This window comes from Solanum pennellii, chromosome 11 (genome assembly GCF_001406875.1).
Source record: "Solanum pennellii chromosome 11, SPENNV200".
Lineage (NCBI taxonomy): Eukaryota > Viridiplantae > Streptophyta > Magnoliopsida > Solanales > Solanaceae > Solanum > Solanum pennellii.
The window spans coordinates 63,446,696-63,468,402 of record NC_028647.1 but is presented as its reverse complement, the minus strand read 5'-3'; the positions used below and the strand labels follow the sequence as shown (position 1 = coordinate 63,468,402).

At 29.9% G+C, this 21,707-nt stretch overlaps 1 protein-coding gene and 1 long non-coding RNA gene across 2 annotated transcripts; one reads left to right on the top strand and one right to left on the bottom strand.

Annotated features, from left to right (window-relative positions):
* The first annotated feature begins 2,912 nt into the window (after positions 1-2,912).
* Positions 2,913-4,271, top strand: LOC107004079. The gene is made up of 2 exons (XR_001454694.2): positions 2,913-3,269; positions 3,918-4,271. It is a non-coding gene; the product is annotated as an uncharacterized LOC107004079 (long non-coding RNA).
* An 891-nt stretch (positions 4,272-5,162) lies between these two features.
* LOC107004399 (elongation factor 1-alpha-like) lies at positions 5,163-8,223 on the bottom strand. Its single transcript, XM_015202600.2, has 3 exons — positions 8,066-8,223; positions 6,434-6,907; positions 5,163-6,352 (listed from the first exon to the last, which is right to left on the bottom strand). Exons 2-3 carry the CDS (start codon positions 6,893-6,895, stop codon positions 5,471-5,473), a joined length of 1,344 nt encoding a protein of 447 aa, XP_015058086.1. The 5' UTR covers positions 6,896-6,907; positions 8,066-8,223; the 3' UTR covers positions 5,163-5,470.
* Positions 8,224-21,707: the final 13,484 nt, after the last annotated feature.

The following is a 21,707-nucleotide window of genomic DNA, read 5'->3' as shown; positions in this document are numbered from 1 at the left end:
TTTAAAAATAAAAAAATTAATAAATCAAATTGATCGATGTACACTTCAACCCCGCATGCCTTCGACTCCATTCTAAAAACGTCAATCATAAAGAGGCATCACGATTACTCTCCACACACACACACAAAAGAAGAATATGATAAAACTGTTGAAGAAGAAGGAAATTGACGATTGGAACATGTCAAAGCAACAGGTCCAACGCAATTGACTAACGTGTCTACAACAAGTTTTGATGAAGAAGCAAGCTGAAGATTGAAACATGTCGAAGGAATAGGTCCAACGAAGCCGACAGACGAGTTTACAACACTGCTGTAGAATTAAAGTCGCACTAGGATTAGACTACTTATGTTAATTAGGATTACATTTCGTCTATAATCATATTATGATTAAGATTATATTACAACTAGGATTATTATTAGAATTATAGTACAAGTAGGATTTAGATTATTTATAATTGCATAAGTATTATTATTATTATAGTAGTAATAGGTAGGAATGTACAAAACCGAACCGAAAATCGAATCAAATCGCAAATCGAGTCAAACCGAAAAAAAAACTCGACTAATGGTTTGGTTTGACTTGATTTGGTGTTGGAAAAAAAAATACGATTATATTTGGGTTGGTTTGGTTTCAACTAAAAAAAAACAACCCGAGACCAAACATATAATTTTAAAATTTTATTTTATACGTAAAATTATTACTTTGATATAATTTTTAAATATCTCTAATATTTTTTCATAGTTTTTATCTTTAAATATAATTATTTCATGTTTGCAAGTTAGAATTCTTAATGATCTAATAAGATTATAGTCTATACATGTTGGTAATTATAATAAAGTTTAAGAAAAAAAAACAAATTAAATAATAATGCAAAAAGGAAATTAGTTCAACACCCTAAGAATGACAATAATATTGAATATTTGTATTTTAGTTTTACATAATTTAGACAATTAAAATACATGATCTAATTTTACTTTCTTTTAATATTTAGTCATGTAACTAATACTTAGTAAACTTATTTTAGCATGATTTAGTACTTTAAATTATGATCAATTTCACTATGACTTATTAATTTGCAATATTTGTTTTACGCGATTTTATTATTTTTTGGATATATTAGTGTCATTAGTTATATCATATTTTTTGTTATTTTCTTGAGAAATAACTTAGATAGTTGCATTTTGGTAGGACTAAAGAAATATTTGATAGTACAAGTAAATTATATGTTTTTATGAATACTTTATCGAAAAAACTCAAAAATAAAAAAAAAACTGAAGAAACCTGAAAAAACCCGAAGTTGAACAACATGAGTTTTATTGGTTTGGTTTGGTTTATAAATTCAAAAAATCGACACAAATGATTTGATTTGATATTTGAAAAACTCGAACCAACCTTGTCATGTACACCCCTAGTAATAGGTATTGATCAACCTATCAATACGATCAATACTATCAATAAATCCTTGATTTCTTTACGTGAGATCAGGAGCGGCTCAAACATATTAGTGGTCTAAAGCAAAAATCAAAGGGGGCCTTAAATTTGAATTATTATTTTAGTTTTCAATTGATAATATAACTATTCTTATTTTAAATTATTTTTCATGATATAGTACTCCAAATATGTCAAATTTCTTCTAATAATTTCTTCATTATCATGAAAACTTTACTTTTTCTACAAATAGTATTCAATATTTCTTTAAAAAAAAAAACTTATAACCTATTATTATTAAAAATGAGACCCCTTAAATTTAGGAGCAAAAAACGTATGTCTTTTTTGTAACACTGTCAAGCCACTCCCGGATAAAATTTTTAAAAAATTTGTACCGGAATTATTGTGGTATAGGGGGAAATTAAAAGATTTGGAATGAAATTGTTTTTGTGACAAGAAGGCATGGCGTGGGAATGGAATCTTTTTATATATATATATATATATATATATATATATAATAAAGTTTCAATTATTTTGGGAAATAAAGCCTACATTCATCATGGCTTGGACCCCATTGATTCAATACATCATATGCTTTATAATCCCATCACCCAAAATGTTTATATATTTAATTATTTTTATCACGAAATTATTATTATTCCACTAAAAATTAAATATACACACACATCATAGTAGAATTAGAAATTCATAGAATATATTATTCTTTGTTTCTCAAGATTTAATAATTTTGATCACTAGATCAAAATATTTTTTTACTATATGGGAAGAATTATGACGTAATAGATTTTTTAAATATAATTTTTAATTATCTGAGGTATTAAGTAATATAATTTAATTTTGCTCCAAAATTAATAAAATTAAAACGTGACTAATATTTTGAGATGGATTGTGAAATATGTAAATATAATTTAGACACAGTATTAGTAGAGAAACAAATAAATGTATTATGTATATAAGTATAAAGGCATGTGATTGATTTATAAAAATGAGGAAAGAAAATCTTAATTATGAGCATTTTCTCTTTTCATAAGCATTATTGCTTACGTATAAATTAGTTAAATTACAATATTGAACATTATAAAATAAAAATTTAATGTTAATTATGTACTCAATTATTTTATTTAAGAGTAATGTAGTTGAGTGAATTTTGTAAGGGCCAAGGGGTATCCTCAGGCTAAAAACTCCCTATAATACTAATTATTAACTTAAAAGACCACTATAAGAATCTATGAATTAAATTTTAAATCTAGCTTTGATTTTAAAATTTACATGTACACTAGTATAACGAATGCAACGATTTAAATATACAAAATGAATTATTAAATTTAAATTTTAATTCACTTTCTGGAAAGTAGAGATCATACTAAAGTCTATTTAAATCGAAATCAGTCAGTGGATTAGGAGCCATCGTGGAGCTCAGGATCCACAACGCGAGTTCAAGCCACAGAAACGCTTCTAATAAGATAATTGTCTTCATTCTCAAAATCTCAAACTTAAAATCTCTCGTTAAAAATGAAAGATCTTAATTATTCCATCATAATATCTACGTAACTAATATAAACTATTCCCCTTGTGTGCTCACTATAAGTAAAGAAAATGAAAGGTCCTTTATTTCTGCTTTTAATGCTTTACCTTCCTCTCTGTTTTTTCTCTTTTTTTTTTAATTTTTCGTTCCTTCTCTATCTTTAAATCTAAGAAAAAAATTCCATCTTCTCTTTCAAGAAAAAAAAAATGTCATCATCCAATTTAAATCATCAAGCAAATAATGGACTCCCAATTTGTCTTGCAGGGATCACACGTCCTCTTCCTTTATCCAAAGAGTAATTTTTCTCGAATTCAAAATTTAAATTTTATGAATTTTGAATCCTAGGATAGCGTAGTCAAATGTACCTTTTTGTGAATATTTAGTGTAGTTTTTCTGGTTAAACGTATAGGTTTTGTGAATATTTAGTTGTTTGTGTATTATATATTTCTGGCTTCTATAGTGAATGGTTTAAGATTTAAATTTTATGGGTTTTGAATCGTAGGATAACGATATCAAGTGCTAGTAACTATTTCGTTAAAATATAGTTCTTTGTGAATATATATTGTATTTTTTTTTGGTTAAATGTATAGGTTTTGTGAATATTTAGCTGTTTGTCTAATATATTCCTGATTTGTATATTGAAATGTTATTATAGAAAAACATATAATATATAATATAGACTAAACATTAGTTTTAAAAACTTGATATATAGTGAAATTTTAGGAGAGATCTAATTGTATTTTTTATATGTCTAGACTTTAGATAATTTATTTGAACTGAAATTTGTATATCAGTTGAAGAGATAAATTCAGGATTTAAATTTGATGAGTTCAATCATTAAAGTTTTCAGCATTTAGCCTAATTGTACTTTTGGAATTATGACTTTATAATCTATTTGATTCGCGTATGATTATAAAATTATTTTCTTCTGTTCAAATCGTAGGATGACGGATCACAGTGGAAGAAGAGAGGCTATGAAAAAGCTAAGAGTTCAAATGGGAGGAAAATGGAAAACAGATCAAGTGAGAAGCAATGAAAGAGAGTTTAGGGAGAAAATAAATGAAACTGATTCAGATCTTATTGTTGCTCTTCTTTGTGATCTTTGTTTGTCTTGTACAGCAAAGGCTGCTTGATTCTAACTTGGAAAAAAAAAGTACTTAATTTGGTTTTTCTTTTAGTTTTTGTTTATGTGGAGTTGTGGACTGTGATATATTTGGCTTAGATTTGTGTAACAACCTTCTAATGAGGTTAAGTTTTCTTCCTATTGACATTTAATTAAATTTGGATTCGCGCATTACAGTGTTCATATTTGGAGTAATGCTTCCAATAAGTTGAAGAAATTTCAACTATTTCACCACAACACTCATGTTGGTATGAATTTTGCAATTACTCATCCCGCTATCTGTATTTTAGCTCAAAATTGTCCCAAAATAATTGTTACTTGAGAACTTCAAGATTAAAGTTAGCAATTGTTTTCAATTATACCCTTTTAACATTAAAGTAGTTCTTTTTTAAAAAAAATATTGCTCGATGCTCCAAAAAGAAAAACAGGTAAAAATTAGGATAACACAAAATAATTATACCTTTGTATTTATTATTTTCTTAATGGATGTAAAAAGGATTAAAACAACAGTTAAAATGAAACTGAAAAGTACTATTTTGAAAGTCTTTAGATTAGCTAAAGCTTGTTGGGAGATAAGAAGACAAGACAAACAAAATGGTGGATAAAATTGATACACGCTTTCTGTATAAAGAACCAAACAGTTTTGAGCAAGTAAAAACCCCACAACAGCTGTGTATAGATCAATGAAACAAACAATTTCTCAAATTGTCATGTAAAATTGAAGCATAGTGCCAAAGAAATTGAATTGAACTGGGGAGGATAGATTCTGGAATTATAAATCACACATAAACAAGAGAAACATTTAAGAAATTCAATTGAAGACAATACTAACTCAAGACTTAACTCTTTTAACAAGTATGTCCACATTATGTAACTGTAACCTGTCTTAAGAGATCCCACAACTATGGGGAAAGACTCGAATCGAAAAAATACCAAGTCTAAACATATAAGAAACTCATTTGAAAAATGCATAAACAATCAAAGCAACAGTTCAGCAATGGCAAATCTCAAATGACACAGAGAGAACTCCTAGCAATAACTCACACAAAAATGATAGAAGGAAGATAATGCAGGATAAAAGATTAACTTAAAAAGCATAACATATTAAAACCGTCTCAGCATCACATCTGGGAATTCGCTATAAAAACCAGACAGTAGAAAGGCATCAGAGATGCTTTTGTCACTGCTCATCAAGCAACTTGGATCAAACCAAATTGCTCAATAACTCTACTATCCTCAAAGAGGCTAGAGAACCATGACAAAAGCTACTGGAGCCATATCTATGACTGGTAAAATGTTCAAAACAAAATTGAAAATAGCTAATGCAATTAAACAAAACTAGTTCATCAATGCAGAATCTCATCAAAAACACATCACTTCTTCTTTTGGGCAGCCTTGGTGACTTTAGCACCAGTAGGGTCTTTCTTGTCGACGTTCTTGACAACTCCAACAGCAACAGTCTGACGCATGTCCCTCACAGCAAAACGTCCCAATGGTGGGTACTCAGCAAAGGTCTCAACAACCATGGGCTTGGTGGGAATCATCTTAACCATACCTGCATCACCATTCTTCAAAAACTTGGGCTCCTTCTCAAGTTCCTTACCAGAACGTCTGTCAATCTTGGTCAAGATCTCAGCAAACTTGACAGCAATGTGGGAGGTGTGGCAGTCGAGCACTGGGGCATATCCGTTTCCAATCTGACCAGGGTGGTTCATGATGATAACTTGAGCAGTGAAGCTGGCAGCACCCTTTGCTGGGTCATCTTTGGAGTTGGAGGCAACGTAACCTCTCTTAAGATCCTTAACTGCAACGTTCTTGACATTGAACCCAACATTGTCACCAGGAAGTGCCTCCTGAAGAGCCTCGTGGTGCATCTCAACAGATTTAACCTCAGTGGTCAGACCAGATGGACCAAAAGTGACAACCATACCAGGCTTAATAACACCAGTTTCAACACGACCGACAGGTACAGTTCCGATACCACCAATTTTGTAGACATCCTGAAGTGGAAGACGGAGGGGCTTGTCTGAGGGCCTCTTGGGCTCATTAATCTGGTCAAGAGCCTCAAGTAGGGTTGGGCCCTTGTACCAGTCAAGGTTGGTTGATCGCTCAATCATGTTGTCTCCTTCAAAACCAGAGATGGGGACAAAGGGGATTTTGTCAGGGTTGTATCCTACTTTCTTGAGGTAGGAAGAAACTTCCTTGACGATTTCATCGTACCTAGCCTTGGAGTACTTGGGGGTGGTAGCATCCATCTGCAGAAGGCATACAACAGAATTAGCAAATCTTAAAACATCACTTTTCAATTAACATAACAGACTAAAAATAAAACAGACCTTGTTACAGCAGCAAATCATTTGCTTGACACCAAGGGTGAAAGCAAGCAATGCGTGCTCACGGGTCTGTCCATCCTTTGAAATACCAGCTTCGAAACCACCAGTTGTGGAGTCAATGATGAGGACAGCACAGTCAGCCTGAGAGGTACCAGTAATCATGTTCTTGATGAAATCTCTGTGTCCAGGAGCATCAATCACAGTGCAGTAGTACTTTGTGGTCTCAAACTTCCACAAGGCAATATCAATGGTAATACCACGTTCACGCTCAGCCTTAAGCTTGTCAAGCACCCATGCATACTTGAAGGACCTCTTGTTCATCTCAGCTGCTTCTTTCTCAAACCTCTCGATCACACGCTTGTCAATACCACCAAGCTTGTAGATCAAGTGCCCAGTAGTGGTCGACTTTCCAGAGTCGACATGTCCAATGACAACAATGCTGATATGAATCTTCTCTTTACCCATGATGTCTTAAAACTGAACAGAACACCAGTCATGGTAAGAAACACATGGGTCATTCGATCCAAATGTCAGACTAAGATTAACAGATGTACTATTAAATGCAAACCAAAGAAATTGATAGTTTTGTTACTCTGAAAGCATAAATTCAAATGAAAGATTCTTAGAACCATTCATTATTAATCAGCAGAATTTCTTACTTTGTTAAGCATATTGCTTATACTCAATAAAAAGATTTTTTAAAACCAACATTATTAACTAATAGATCCACTATACAACCGCTATTGACCTACTTAATAAAGAGCAGATCTTTTCAAAAAAAATCAACAGATCTGAGATACACCGGCATAGATAAGACACAATTCAGCAAGTATTAAAGCATCAACCTCGAACAAAACAGGGTTTTTACTCAGATAAAGGCACAAATCATGACGATTCAACCTCAGAATCAACAAAATATAATTTATAAAGCCATTAAAGAGTAAACAATTTGAACGAGTAAGCTCATACAAATTCAGATCATACATCTTCCACAAAAATAAACAAATCTCAGAGTAACAGTCTCATCTACCATAACTTAAAACTGAAAATTACATAAATATTTTCATAAATCACATCTCTTCAACATAAGATAGACAAATCTCAAAGAAACACTAACGACTATATTATAACTTCAACTGGAAATCCTATGAACATAGAAATCACATATCTTCAACATAACAAAGACAAATCTCTGATTAACACAGAAGATTTAGCCATAACTTAATATTCAAAACTCATATAATCAACTTGATGAACAAATCTAAGAGACATACATACTAGTTTCAACAAATTACTAACAAAACACAAATCTATTACAGATTTTCGCTTCAATATCATACAATCTGAAACAAAATTCAATCTCATATAATCAACATGATGAACAAATCTAAGAGAAATACAAAGTAATTTCCACATATCAGTAACAAAACACAAATCTATTACCAGATTTTCTCATCGATCTAAAACAAAATTCAATCTCATATCATCAACATACAATAAACAAATCTTAGAGAAATACATACTAGTTTTCACAAATTAGTATCAAAACACAAATCTATAACCAGATTTTCGCATCAATATCATATAATATGAAATAAAATTCAACAATATGAAGAGAAATACATTAGATCTAACCTTTTCTGAGCTTTGCTAAAACCCTGGCCGCGTATGGAGAATAACAACACAAACCACAAGTAGGGTTTCAAGTGTGGTATGAAGGGACTTTTTATAGTGGTGAGAGCACATCAACTAGGGCTTTCTGTGCAGCACTCTGTGTATGTGTAATTACATAAAGGTCCCTATTGTTTGTTTATAATTTCCACAAGTGAGTGTTTGATACGTGGTATATTATAATAATAAGTCCATTCATATTTGATTTGAGATATTAGTTATAATTAAGATTATTTTATTCCTATTAAAATGGTGGTGGGATGATTAGTATTTTTTTTATATATAATTTGGCATATTTATAAAATATACTTTTTATGCTTATTTTTAGTTGTTATAGTTGGATTTGAAACATTAATTAATAAAAAATAATTGATATAATTATTTTATCGTACTATTCTTACTAATTAATGTTTAATATTGGTCTTGAAAAATGATTTAGAAATTAAGTGGTTAATGCTAAGGGTAAATTATGAAGAAAAAAAATATTTTTTCTTGATATGTTGAAAGTGATAAGCAAAATTGAAAGATCTATATTTGAAATGATAAACAAGTAAAAATGAAAGAAAAATGAATTTATTTATCAACGTACATCAAAAAATTGTATTATAAATATTTTTTAACTCCAAACTTACTTGAAAAATATTTCAAACTTGAAAAATATTTCAATTTGATCAAAATCTTTGACATTTATATATAATATATACATCCCAATAATCAAGCGATAATAATAAGGATTGAGAGTGTTATGTTTCATAAAAAATATTGACATCTTTCATGAAGTCATATAATGTTGTTAGACAACTAGTTATTAGTGAAATTGTCACAATTAACTGAACTAAATCAAGAGATATTATGTTAGATGTACTTAGAAATACAATTGTAAGAATGTAAATAATGAAATTTTATGGGATTTTGCAAGATGCGGTTCAATTGAGTTGGGATTATACAAATTGTGTTCAACTCAAATTAATATTTTTGGAGGCTAGTCAACCCTAAATCCCAGTTTATGCCTATATAACGGATACTAAATTCTCTTAAAAGGAATCTTGAAAATTCCATAAAGAGATCACAATCGCGAATACTCTACAAATTGATGAATTATTCATATAGATAGTTCCATAAAGAGATCAGGATTTCGAATACTCCACAAATTCATGGATAATTCATATATAACGGATACTAAATCTCTTAAAAAGCATCTCGAAAAATTCATAAAGAGATTAAGATCTCGAATGCTCCACAAATTGATGGATTATTCATATGGAGGGGTCAAATCTAAATCATCCTAGTTCAAGAAATAAGCCATAAACGGCCTTGAATCATAGGAAAATCTTATGAGATGGATTATTCATATAGAGAGGTCAAATCTAAATCATCCTAGTTCAAAAGATAAGCCCGATCCTCGAATTATGGATAAATCTTAGGAGATGAATTATTCATATAGGGAGGTCAAATCTAAATTATCCTAGTTCGAGAAATAAGCCATATACGATCCTTGAATCATGGAAAAATCTTAGCATAGTAAAATTAAAAAATCAATAGAATTCACAATCTTTATTAATTTATTTTCTGTTCCTTTAAAATTTGTTTGCAACAAAGATCATCAAGGGAATGTGAATATATGCAGCCAAGGACAAGCTATCATATAGAAAACTTTATATGAGAAATAAAAAAATCTCAAGATTTAAGTTTAACGAAAATAAATAAATTTATACACAACTAATCAACATGATCAAATAACTCAACTCATTCTCATAATAAGATAGAATTTGATTACAAGAACAAAACTTTTAAGGTATATATATACTTTAAATGGTTCATAAGTTCTATATAACATAGTCAAAGAATGTATACTTGTTAAACTCTTATGTAAAGTGTTTAGCAATTTAAAGGAGGATAATCATAACACTAGAATTCTCTACACATTCATAATATCAGGCAATGTTCATAATTAAAATTACAATAATGAAAATCAAAGATGATTAAGAGTTAATTATGTGACTTATGTATGTTGTTTAGATATAATAATTTCTAACAATTTAAGAATATAACTTGTCAATTAACTAAGTACATCTTATATCTATCTATCTATCTATCTATCTCTATATACATATACATACATATATATATATATATATATATATATATATATAACTATGTAAAATTTCTAGAAATACCACATTTTCTTTTTGACATATTTTTTTAAAACATATATCATCATACCTTATTAACTATTAAGGGAGGGAATTATTGAATTTTTTTTTATTGTGTATAAATTGAATTTGATTCCATGAACTTTTGTTTAAGTTGTGAATAAAAAATGAAAAGAATTTTGTCCCATATAGAAGGAAAAAAAGAAATTTATTTGGCAGTAGACCGAAAGACATTTATACTGTCTCTTGCTTAAAAAAAAAGTTGATATGTGATCATTTGTCTATTGATTAATTGACTTTGAATTAATAAATATTATTTTATTTAACATATTTATACTTTAAATAATATTAAATCAAAACGATTTTCCACTTATCACAAAAGTTTAACAATCACCTTTACTCCTTTTTGGTATTAAGTAAAAAAAGAAAAAAAAATGAATCAAATTGATAAATATATAATTTTTCTATGTATTTTTAAAAAAAATTTATAAGATTTTTCAAAAATATATATCAAGAAAATATTTATGATCTGTTATTGCGTGTTTAATCGAACTATATAATATATCAACATTTATATATATTAAGTCGTGCTTTATTTATATCAAGTGTTATTGAAATGTGTCAATTTATTTAATAAGTAATGTAAAGGATGATATTTTGAGCTATTTCTAATAAGTTAAAACTTAAAAGATGCTTTACTTTTTAAAATAAGCAAATTTTGAAAGGGAAACTTACATAAATATACTATAATAAAAAAATATTTATTATTTATAGTAATAATAACTTTTTTTCATTTGATCATTTTTAATTTATTTATAATACAAATTTAATTCATATTATAAAAAATAATTTTTTATTCACATATAATATAAATTTTAATGATACATAATTCATTTATCACACATTTTAATACAATTATAATACAATGTGTCAAATTTTTACCAAACAAAAATAATATATTTTTAAAAATAATTATAATTCATAAATAATTTATATATATTGCATACATAATTCATTTTTTTAATATATATTACAGATTTAACACAATATTGTTATAAATGATAATAAATAAAAAAATATTGCTAAAATTAGTAATTGTTTATTAAAATGTATAATTTTTCTATTTTGAAAGGTCAGCAAAATAAGCAAAAGTGACAAAGAAAAATAAATAAAAGAAACATCTTCAAATTAGGTACAAATACAATCAATTACACATGCCATTGGTGTTTTTTCCTAATCAAAAATTGCAAAATTGTTAAATGAAGTTGGACTTGTAGATAATACAGTTAAGTATGGAGCAAATTGAGCATTTAGTAGCAGAGTCAGAATTTTCATTAAAGGGTTCAAAGTTGAAAAAAAGTAAACACGTGAAGAAGCTACAAAAAAAAAGTAAGTTTAACCATGTACAAAAACAATGTATGTTTCTTTCGAAAGGGGATTCCCTTGGCCCTATCTGGCTCCGCCCCTGAATATCAATATCGTTAAATCAAGTATGGAACTTTAGGTAATAATGTCAAATGCTATATCTGATTGATAGATTCCTTAAGAAAGTGAACGTAACGACAAAGGCGGAGCCAGCATTAGAATTTTGGGGGTTCTATATTTCCTTCCCCTTCATTATCATAGAGGTGTCAATAAGTTTTATTAGGCATTCACAAAGTAATTACATAATTTTCTAGTACAAATATAGGGTCTAGGAAAAAGCTACTGGGTTCGTCCTAACCCATGAACCCCCACCTAGCTCTGCCCTTGTGTGACGACTATATGTAGTGGTCCACAGGCTGAAATTGCTTGCAAGGCTGATAACAAGCTAGAGAGGACCATATTGTTTTCTTTCAAGAAGTAAAATAAGTAGTTTATACATGACTGTTTTTGTCTTTCTATACCATACCTTGTTCTTCATGTTTGATGGTTAACTGATATAGTTCTTTTATTACCTGTATGGTTTCATATAAGTATCGAAAATTCTAAATGTTTCTTAGTTCAAGGGCTAGATTCTTGAGGTGCTTTTATGATCCAATATTGATTGTTGGTGTAGTGCGTGGTCGGAGACTCAACCTTTGAGTTACTCTATGAACAACCTCGTTGATAATCCTCCTTATCGATTGATTATGTGGTGGACTGTTCGCCCTGAAAGACCCTCGGGTTCCTTTCAATCCAAATGTTCTGTTCCACACCCGAGCAGTGATGTTGAGAAGCGGTTGGATAAACTTTCCTGTTGAGTATCACACAAGGTGCATTGCTGGTTATCGACAACACCCCATTGAAACAATCTGTCTTTATCGTCAAGAGTTATTGGTGTTATATGTGTAAAGAGGTGAATGCGGGCGTGGATCAATTTCTTCTACATAGCGGGCTAACCATGAGGTTATGGTGAGATATGTTTAGTAGAGAAAACGTATTTCTTTTTATACTGGATTTAGATCGATATTGTAAGTTAACTCACTCGTATGACTGACTTTATCTTAGTTTTGAATTATATCAGTGTTTGAAAAGCTGCAACTGCTATTGAGTGACATTTGCTAGTTGTTTTGGTGTTCTAATTTATTTGTATTCCAATCTTTTCCATCAATCAGAAAACAGGCAAGGCACGATATCTCGTTGTAGCTTTAGCTGTATAGCATTGTCTCTTGGTGTTTGTTCACTTCCTTTTCATATGTTCACTTATTTGGTTTCATAGCTGAGCATTGTTTAACAATTTGCTCGTCACTTCTCTTGTCGGATGGTGTACAACACCGATCCTAGTATGACTACTCTGTCATGGATTCAGAGTAGTAAAACTGACTCAGCGTGCTCTAGATTCTATTCAAGATGCTACTTACTTACGTATGCTGTTTGTTTGACAAACCGTCTTCGTCCTCAATGCAGTAATGTTACATTCTTATCTCTTTTCTAAGGAGAAGCATTTCTGGTTTATTCTGGCCTTGTTATCTAGTTTTGAGACATGTTTGCCTCTACGCTAAGTCAGTTCGAGTTTCTTTCTACTTCTTCGTTGGCTGTTAATATAGTTTCATTAGATCTACCTGACTCCCTTTTGAAGGCTCTAATTTATTCTACTACTTTAGGAATAGAGGCCATTTGTCCGCGTAGAAGCATGCTCTGAAAGATAAACCAGAACAGTTCTGTAAAAGGAGAAACACAAACTTGAAACCAGAACATTCGTCTGATGCATTCACATAGTCGACTAATGCTGACATATTGAAGTAGCTACGCTACATTATTTCTCGAGAGCTAATTTTAGTAATTTAACATAGACAGTCTGTTGATATGATAAATGGAAAACAGTGAATTTCTCTGCTTCATGTATATAGGATTTTTCTCACTTTGACAGATTTTTTTCGTTGGTTAGCAAAATATTAGAGCAATGACATGCCTTTGTATAGTCTATGGCAACGTTTTTACCCTATGGTTGCTTTCATTACCCTCATTTCTTTGTTGTATCAATGTTGGCGTGGATGATCAGTATCTTGAACATCTTTATCGATAAGTATATGTTAGAAGAGTAGAAATGAACAGACCTGTAATGTATTGGACAGACAGTTTATATGCATTCCTTGAAATGTTAATCTTTTTTCATGAGCCCGCGTAGAATTGATGGTGATTAGTCTCCAACGTGGTGGCCTAGCGCGGCTGAAGAATTGAAGTAACAACCTTAGAAACCAATATTTTGCCCTAGTAGAGGCAACACTAGGTAAGTCCTTATACTTTGCCTATATCGAGGTGGATCGAGTTAGCTTGTACATATACGGTTGAATAGGTTGAGCTAAGTTTGCATTGAGCTCAAGATATTCATCTTCATATAGACTTTGTTAGGTACCAATTGCTTGTTTTTTGTCTTTCAATCGCTTTTCTCTGTTACTGGGATGTCCAATTCCTCTGTGGTTGTCTTCTGGTTTCAATGACCGATAACTAGTGTCTACTCAAGTACAACAACAACATACTCAGTGTAATCCCACAAGTGAAGTCGTCTAGAGAGGATAATGTGTATGCAGACCTTATCCCTTTTTTGGAAGGTAGAGTGGTTGTTTTCGATACTTAACTTACCTTGGAATTGGAGATAAAATGGTAAGATTGAATCAAGTTGATGCTTATTTGAACCATGAAACTATCTCTCATTGTCTATTTAAGTACAACAACAACATAGTCAGTATTATCACACAAGTGAGGTTCGGGGTCTGAAAAAGGTAGTGTGTATGCACATTTTACCTCTACCTTGTTCGTTTACGATATTTTAAGTAAGCAAATTAAATGTTGTACCTCAATACTTCTCCTAGGTGTTCTACTGTTCTGCTTATTATAGGTGACATTTTGGGTGATGCAACATGCTTAAATTATGCCCAATTAGCTTTAGTTATACACAATACATGCATATGCAAGTACACACAGAGATGCACCTATTTCTGCTTCCCAGCCATACTACAAGCATAAACAAAAGTCTATCATCTTGGATCCACATTAATTAAAAGTGGACCAATTGGCCAGTACTATACATATAAACATGTGGAAAATGAAATTATATATGCTTGTACTTCTGTACATTTTGCTTACTTTGATTAAACAACAAGCACATACTAAATGTAATTTATAATTGGGGTCTAGAAAGAATAGTGCGTATAGAATCTAGCGGGACTGTTTACGAGAGACTTCTGACTCAAGTAAAGCATAATAACAATAAAAAAAAAAATATAGTAGTGAAGATATGCCAAAGATCAAAGAAATAATATTAATAAGGAAACTAACCAATGCTCGACCTAAGTTCATGTTCTTGGTAAGTTAGCTATAATTTTCGTTTTACATAGTCTCAGCTTTTGCAATAGTACGATACAGAAAAATAGAGTCGTCACTTAAAATATGCGAGCATTCGGAGAGAGAGAGATATTTTCTGAAGGTTATTCCTTGTTGTATATTACTGGTTTTGAATTTTAACGAGCAATTGTTCATGACTAAAAGTGAAATGAGCTCAAATATAGGTAAATACGTCTATAATTTTATTGGTTGGGCTCGAGATAATTTGAATTGGGTCAATCTACACTCGTTCAAGCTTTAATCCTTTTGAAATAATGTGATTGCAAGAGCGTGTCTTAATAATTAATGAAGTGTGTTGAGGATGGTGTTGTCTTAGGTTTGTGGAGGCTAAACATCATGTGTTTGTCCAAACTTTGGTGAATAGAGTTGTTAACGCTTGTGCTGGTGGAAGGTAAATATCTAATGAAATTAATCAAGATTGACTTGAAAGCTACGACCATATAAATATCAGTTGAATTGTTTAGATTGAGGTAGTAAGTAATGTATAATAAATCCAAACCTAAATGATCCTTAGACAATATGAATATCATAAAAATAATGTAATAATAAAATAGAAACAAATAATTATATCGAAAATGACACAAAGTGAAATATATATAGAAAATCTCGTTAGTTATTCATGTCTATTTTTAGGTATAATACAAAAACATAACCCTTAAATTGATGTCAACGGGTAACTATAACCTTTAAATTTGAGTGTGCACAGGTAGACACTTAAACTTGTATAAAATTGAACAAATATACACATTCGTCCTACATGACACCCTAAATGATTTATGTGTCCTACGTGGTGTCTTATGTGTATTATGTCATGTAGGACACATGTGTCTACTTGTTCAGTTTTATATAAGCTTAAGTGTCTACTTGTGCACACTCAAAATTCGAGGTCATAGTTTGCATTGAAGCCAAGTTAATGATCATGTTTATATATTATGTTTTCTATTTTTATGTCCTAATTCCTTTAAAAATGATTTTATCTACTTGCGTCTCGAATAAAAACCTTTTTAAATACCTTCTAGATATACTGCATGCAAGATTTTGTCCACCAATTTTTTAACTTTATTTAATATAATTTATCTTTTTAATTATTTAATTTTTTTAAATAATGTAAGAACCATCTTATATATTGATTAACTTATTTAAATAATCTCTATCAGACTCATAAAAAGAGAATGAATATAAAGTTCAGTACAATATTGTTTATTACTTCATATTATTGTATGTGAGAAAAATAGTTTTTTTGATTTTTTAAATAATAAAAGTGTTTAATCATTAGCCATATTGATTTATTGTACTTACCATAGAGTGTTTAAAATATTACCATTAGCTTAAATAATTGTACCTGAATTTATAATTAACATGAAATATTTTAAATTTTATATTTAAACTCTTTCACATAAATTAGTTAAAGAATATAACTATTTTGTAATTCAGAAAAAAATATAACATAAAATAATGGGGTATTAAATTTCAAAAGGTCTAAAGCAAAAACTTTTAGATAGTGGCTTCCTAAGCCTAGGAGCCGACCTTGTCTTTGCTATTTACGTGTCAGATTAAATAATCGTTTGCTTCGATATATTTTCACTAATAATGATCAATATTATATTTCTAACTGAAGTTTGATATATAATTTAAAGGCGAAATGATTTGATATATCTTTATATATATTTGTATTGTGAATGTTTTTACTTAATCATTTACCAACTAAATCATTAAACTTAATCAAATGAATATTCTAAACTCATCTTATCATGTTTTAGTTCACTGGCCTTGAATAAATGATATGTCAAATCAATATCACTTAAATTAATAACATGTCATAATATATATATTATTTATTTTTCAAAATTATTAAACAAAGTTTTATTAAATAAAATAATAAAATTGTTAAATTTATACAAAATTTGGGACTCCACACCTCCTCTTCAATAGCGTAACATCTAAGTCCACTAGTGAAAGTCATCGCGTCGCAGCTCTTCTTGCCGGCAAGACCTGCAGTTTTGTCTATCCATCCCAAACCTCACTATTTTCCTTTCCTCTTTCTCCAACCTCCACAGTTCACAAAATTAGTAATCCTAAGCTGAAACACCACCGACGACCCCTGTGAGCCACCGTGGACCTCCTCTCTTCTCCATCCTCTCCGTCGTACCAATAAACCCCCTTGCTGCCTCCCGTTCTGATGAAAAAAGATCAGTGCCGCATCTCTCTCTTACTCCACTTTGAATCAGTAGACTCTGACGAACACCACCATAAAATCAACATCGCTTTCATAACATCTTGAGTTTGACGATAATGAGGTGTCAATATCCTGCTAAAGGTGATAATAAGTGTATAGAAGAAAGAAAAAGGGATTGGGGGCAGGAATGGAGATGGCGGCGAAAAGTAGGTGGAGTTGAAGGAAGAAGAGGACTTTTTTAAAAATTTATTTTAGTTTTCTTTTAACTATAATTTTATTTTTAAATATTATTAAAATTTAAATATGAACTTCATTCGTCTTCATAGTCACATTCTCTTGCCAACTCAAACTTATACAAGTATAAGAATCTATCAAACCATTTCGCTTACTTGGAATAAATAATAAAAACACCTTTGAGAATAAGTGTGGCAGAATAAGCAACTATTTGCTCCCTCGTGATAACTAGCTTATATGTCTAATGATTAATAAGAAAAGTGTTTAATCATGATTCATATTTATTCATGATACGTGTCATGGAGTTTAAAATATTACCATTTCATGAAAAACTTAAGTAATTTGTTTCTAAATTTATATTTAATGTGAAATATTTTAAATTATGTATTCAAAATCTTTCATATCAATTAGTTAAAGTATATAATTATTTATAATATATAAAATAAAATAATGGGTCCTTAAATTTAAGGGGCCTAAAGCAAAAATTTTAATGTTTTATCGATCTGAAAGCTAATTTGATCTATGCTATTCACATGTTTGATCACACAGTCTTTTACTTCAATATATTTTCACTAATACAATACTCATCAATATTATATTTCTAACTTGAAGTTTGGTATATAATTTGAATAAATAATGAAAACATCTTTGAAAATAAACACAACAAATAGGCAACTACCCGCTCCCTCTTGATAAATAGCTTACATGGCGAATGATTAATAATAGAAGTGTTTAATCATTATCCATATGATTTGGTGTACTTGTCATGAAATTTAAAATATTACCCTTTTCATGAAAAGCTTAAATAATTTGTATCTAAATTTATGTTAATGTGAAATATTTTAAATCATGTATTTAAATTCTTTCATATCAATTAGTTAAAGTATATAATTATTTATAATATATAAAATAAAATAATGGGGCCTTAAACTTAGGGGGGCCTAAAAGCAAAAATTTTAGTGTTTTCTCGATTTGAAAGCTGATCTTATTTATGCTATTCACGTGTCGGATCAAACAATCTTCTGCTTTAATATATTTTAACTAATATAATACTCATCAATATTATATTTCTAACTAGGAACTTTGTACATAATTTGAATAAATAATGAAATATTTTAAAAATTAAATAAACAACAGGATAGACAACTATCTGCTCTCTTGATAACTAGCTTATATGGCTAACGATTAATAATAGAAGTGTTTAATAATTATCCATATTGATTTGATGTACTTGTCGTGGAGTTTAAAATATTACCCTTTCATAAAAAGCTTAAATAATTTCTATCTAAATTTATATTTAACGTGAAATATTTTAAATCATGTATTTGAATTCTTTCACATCAATTAGTCAAAGAATATAATTATTTATAATACATCAATAAAATAACGGGGCCTTAAATTTAGGGGGGCCTAAAGCAAAAACTTAGTGTTTTCTCGGCCTGGAGCCGACCTTGTCTGTGCTATTCACGTGTCCGATCAAATAGTCTTTTGCATCGGTATTTTTACTTGAATTTTAAAGATGTGAATAGGAAATAAAATGTTAGTGACTCTCCTGAAGGATTGCGATGACGAAGGATTGTGACCTTTATGAAAGATTGTGTCTATTTTAAAGGGTTGTGATTGTTTAAAAGTTTGTGCCTTTTTCAAAGGGTTATGACCCTTTTTATGAAAATTGTTATTCTTGCAAAAAGTTGTAACCCTTTGTTGACTACAAATAGAGGGATTTTTTTTTTTTGCATTCGTGCAAAAAGTTCTTTCCTTTCTTTCTTTTGCATATTGTGTGTGTGATCTCGTTACTGTCTTTTTGAGTTCGATAAAATTATCGAAGCTTGAGGTACTGGTACTTCTTTAATGGATAATCCGTTTTATCTTGGGAGAAATTAATCTACAATCTCGGATACTTGGAGATTAAATATTTTGATGGACACATAGTGAATTATGCGAGCTCAGATAGTTTTTTTTTTTTTATTATTTCTGATTTGCTAATGTGAATATAGAAGATAAAATATTTTCACTAATACAATGTTCATTCTTATATTTCTAACTTTAAATTTGGTATATAATTTAAATAAACAATGAAAATTTAGCTGGAAAAAATAAATATCAACTTAAATAACATACAAATAAAGAGAAAAGACATAAAAACACCATCAAAGTTGTCCCGTATTTGTATAAAGACATCTTAACTTTTAAAGGGTCCTATCACCCCCACAAAACTATTTAATTTCTTTGTAAATGGACCATTTTGACCCATTCTCAAGTCTGGGTTGTTACCATGCACATGAGGCGCGTCATGCAGTATTTTTACTGCCATGTACCAGTTTAAAGGTGTCATGTGTCATTGTTTTTCTTTATTATTAATTATTTACTCAATTTATGTCATCTTCCCCAAATTTAAACCCAAAATAATCATTGTTTGTCCTCATTTTTTGATTTCATGGTTTTGTTTTGAGCTTGCACAACTCTGTGGAATGTTCAAAATGAACTTCAACCCGAATCATGATAAACTCGATTTCATGATGCCAGGACAAAGTTGCAGCCGCTATCGAAGAAGCTTGATCTCCTGGTTGTTATCCTGCTAGACAATAATGGCTCTCTTTATGGTGACCTGAAACGAATTTGTGAGACTGAGCTTGGAGTTGTTTCACAGATGAGAAAACAATATCTAGCCAATCTAGCACTCAAAATTAATGTGAAGGTGGGAGGAAGAAACTCTGTTAGTTGATGCAATATCTAGGCAGATCTCCCTTGGGGCGCTACTTAATTAGATCTGGGAATAATTAGTGCAGATATGAGTTTTGCTATCAAAAGGGTTGCAACTAAAAGCAATTTCACATTCAAAATTTTCTTGTCACCTAACTCCATAGTTGAATCAAAAAACCCGAATGAAGAAAAATTAATGAAAGTTTTTTTGAAGGTGCATGCCAAACTGAGAAGAAAAGAAAAGGAGAAGATGACTTTTCTTCAAAGAATAGGGTCGGATCCGATTGAATTATATCATATGAAGTTGAGCAACACGCACCATTACATAGACTGGGAAATGGGTCAAAATGGTTCATTTACAAAGAAATTAAATAATTCTGTGGGATGATAGGACACTTTAAAAATTAAAGTATCTTTATACAAATATAAAACAACTTTAATGGTGTCTCTATGTCTTTTCTCTAGATATAAACAAATAATATAGTATTTATATATTTATATCTAGTCCTTTTATTGGATGATTGAATTATTTTGGACAAAAGTGAACTGGCAACAATAACACAAAATTAATTACATATTTGAAAAGTCAGTTTCTCTGATAATATTATTGCTATATCTACTATGTTTTTTTTTTCTTCCAGTACAATGCTTAGTACATACAACACACTTGGTCCTTATTTTGCTACTAAATCAACTTACAATAAGGGTCCATATATAATAATAATTCAATTCAACAGTGGTTTATTTTCTATCTATACTTTGTTTTTTGATATTATTAAATTTGTCATATCAATATTATTTAGAGGATCAAAGATCGAGCTATAACTTGTTTCTATTGTTTTGGTTAGATTTATATGTAGTTAAAATATTGACACAACACAAACAATTATGTATGCATGCATGGTCAAAACCTCTTTACAAGAGTAATGATCATGTTATGTTATATTTTATGTTTTCTATAATATTAATAAAAATGTATTTAAATAAGCGATTGGTATTATATCACCTTTTTGATTACATACTAAATTTGTATGGTTGTCAATGATTAGTCAGTACAGGGACATTTTATCTAAATATGCTTGAACTCGAGACTTCTAAATAATGAAGAAATTTTAACCATTTCAGCACAACAAATGTCGGTAAGCATTGAAGACTCAATTGTCCTTTATTGATATATATATATATATATATATATATATATATATNATATATATATATATATGTATATATAGGGTCTTTACCCCTATCTTTTTTCCAAAAAGTTCACAAATAGTTGTCCCACCTCTCTAATTGAATATAATATATTACTATTAGAGAATAATACCTAGAGACCATTTAAATCTTTTTATATATTCTTATTCAATAGATCCATATTATGTCTCATGATAAAAGTTATTTCATTTATTTTCAAAAACATTGAAGACTCATTATTTGTCCTTTTTTGATATATATATATGTAGGGTATTCACCCATGCCCTTTTAGCCCACCTCTTAAGCCATTAGAATATATTTAGAGAATCTTGATTCTCAAAAT

What these genes read in the sequence shown, in the direction of transcription:
- LOC107004399 (XM_015202600.2), bottom strand. Translation starts at nt 6,895, where the DNA reads ATGGGTAAAGAGAAGATTCATATCAGCATTGTTGTCATTGGACATGTC. An exon ending in TGATTTGCTGCTGTAACAAG is followed by an intron (nt 6,353 to 6,433) that starts GTCTGTTTTATT and finishes TGCCTTCTGCAG; the next exon opens with ATGGATGCTACCACCCCCAA.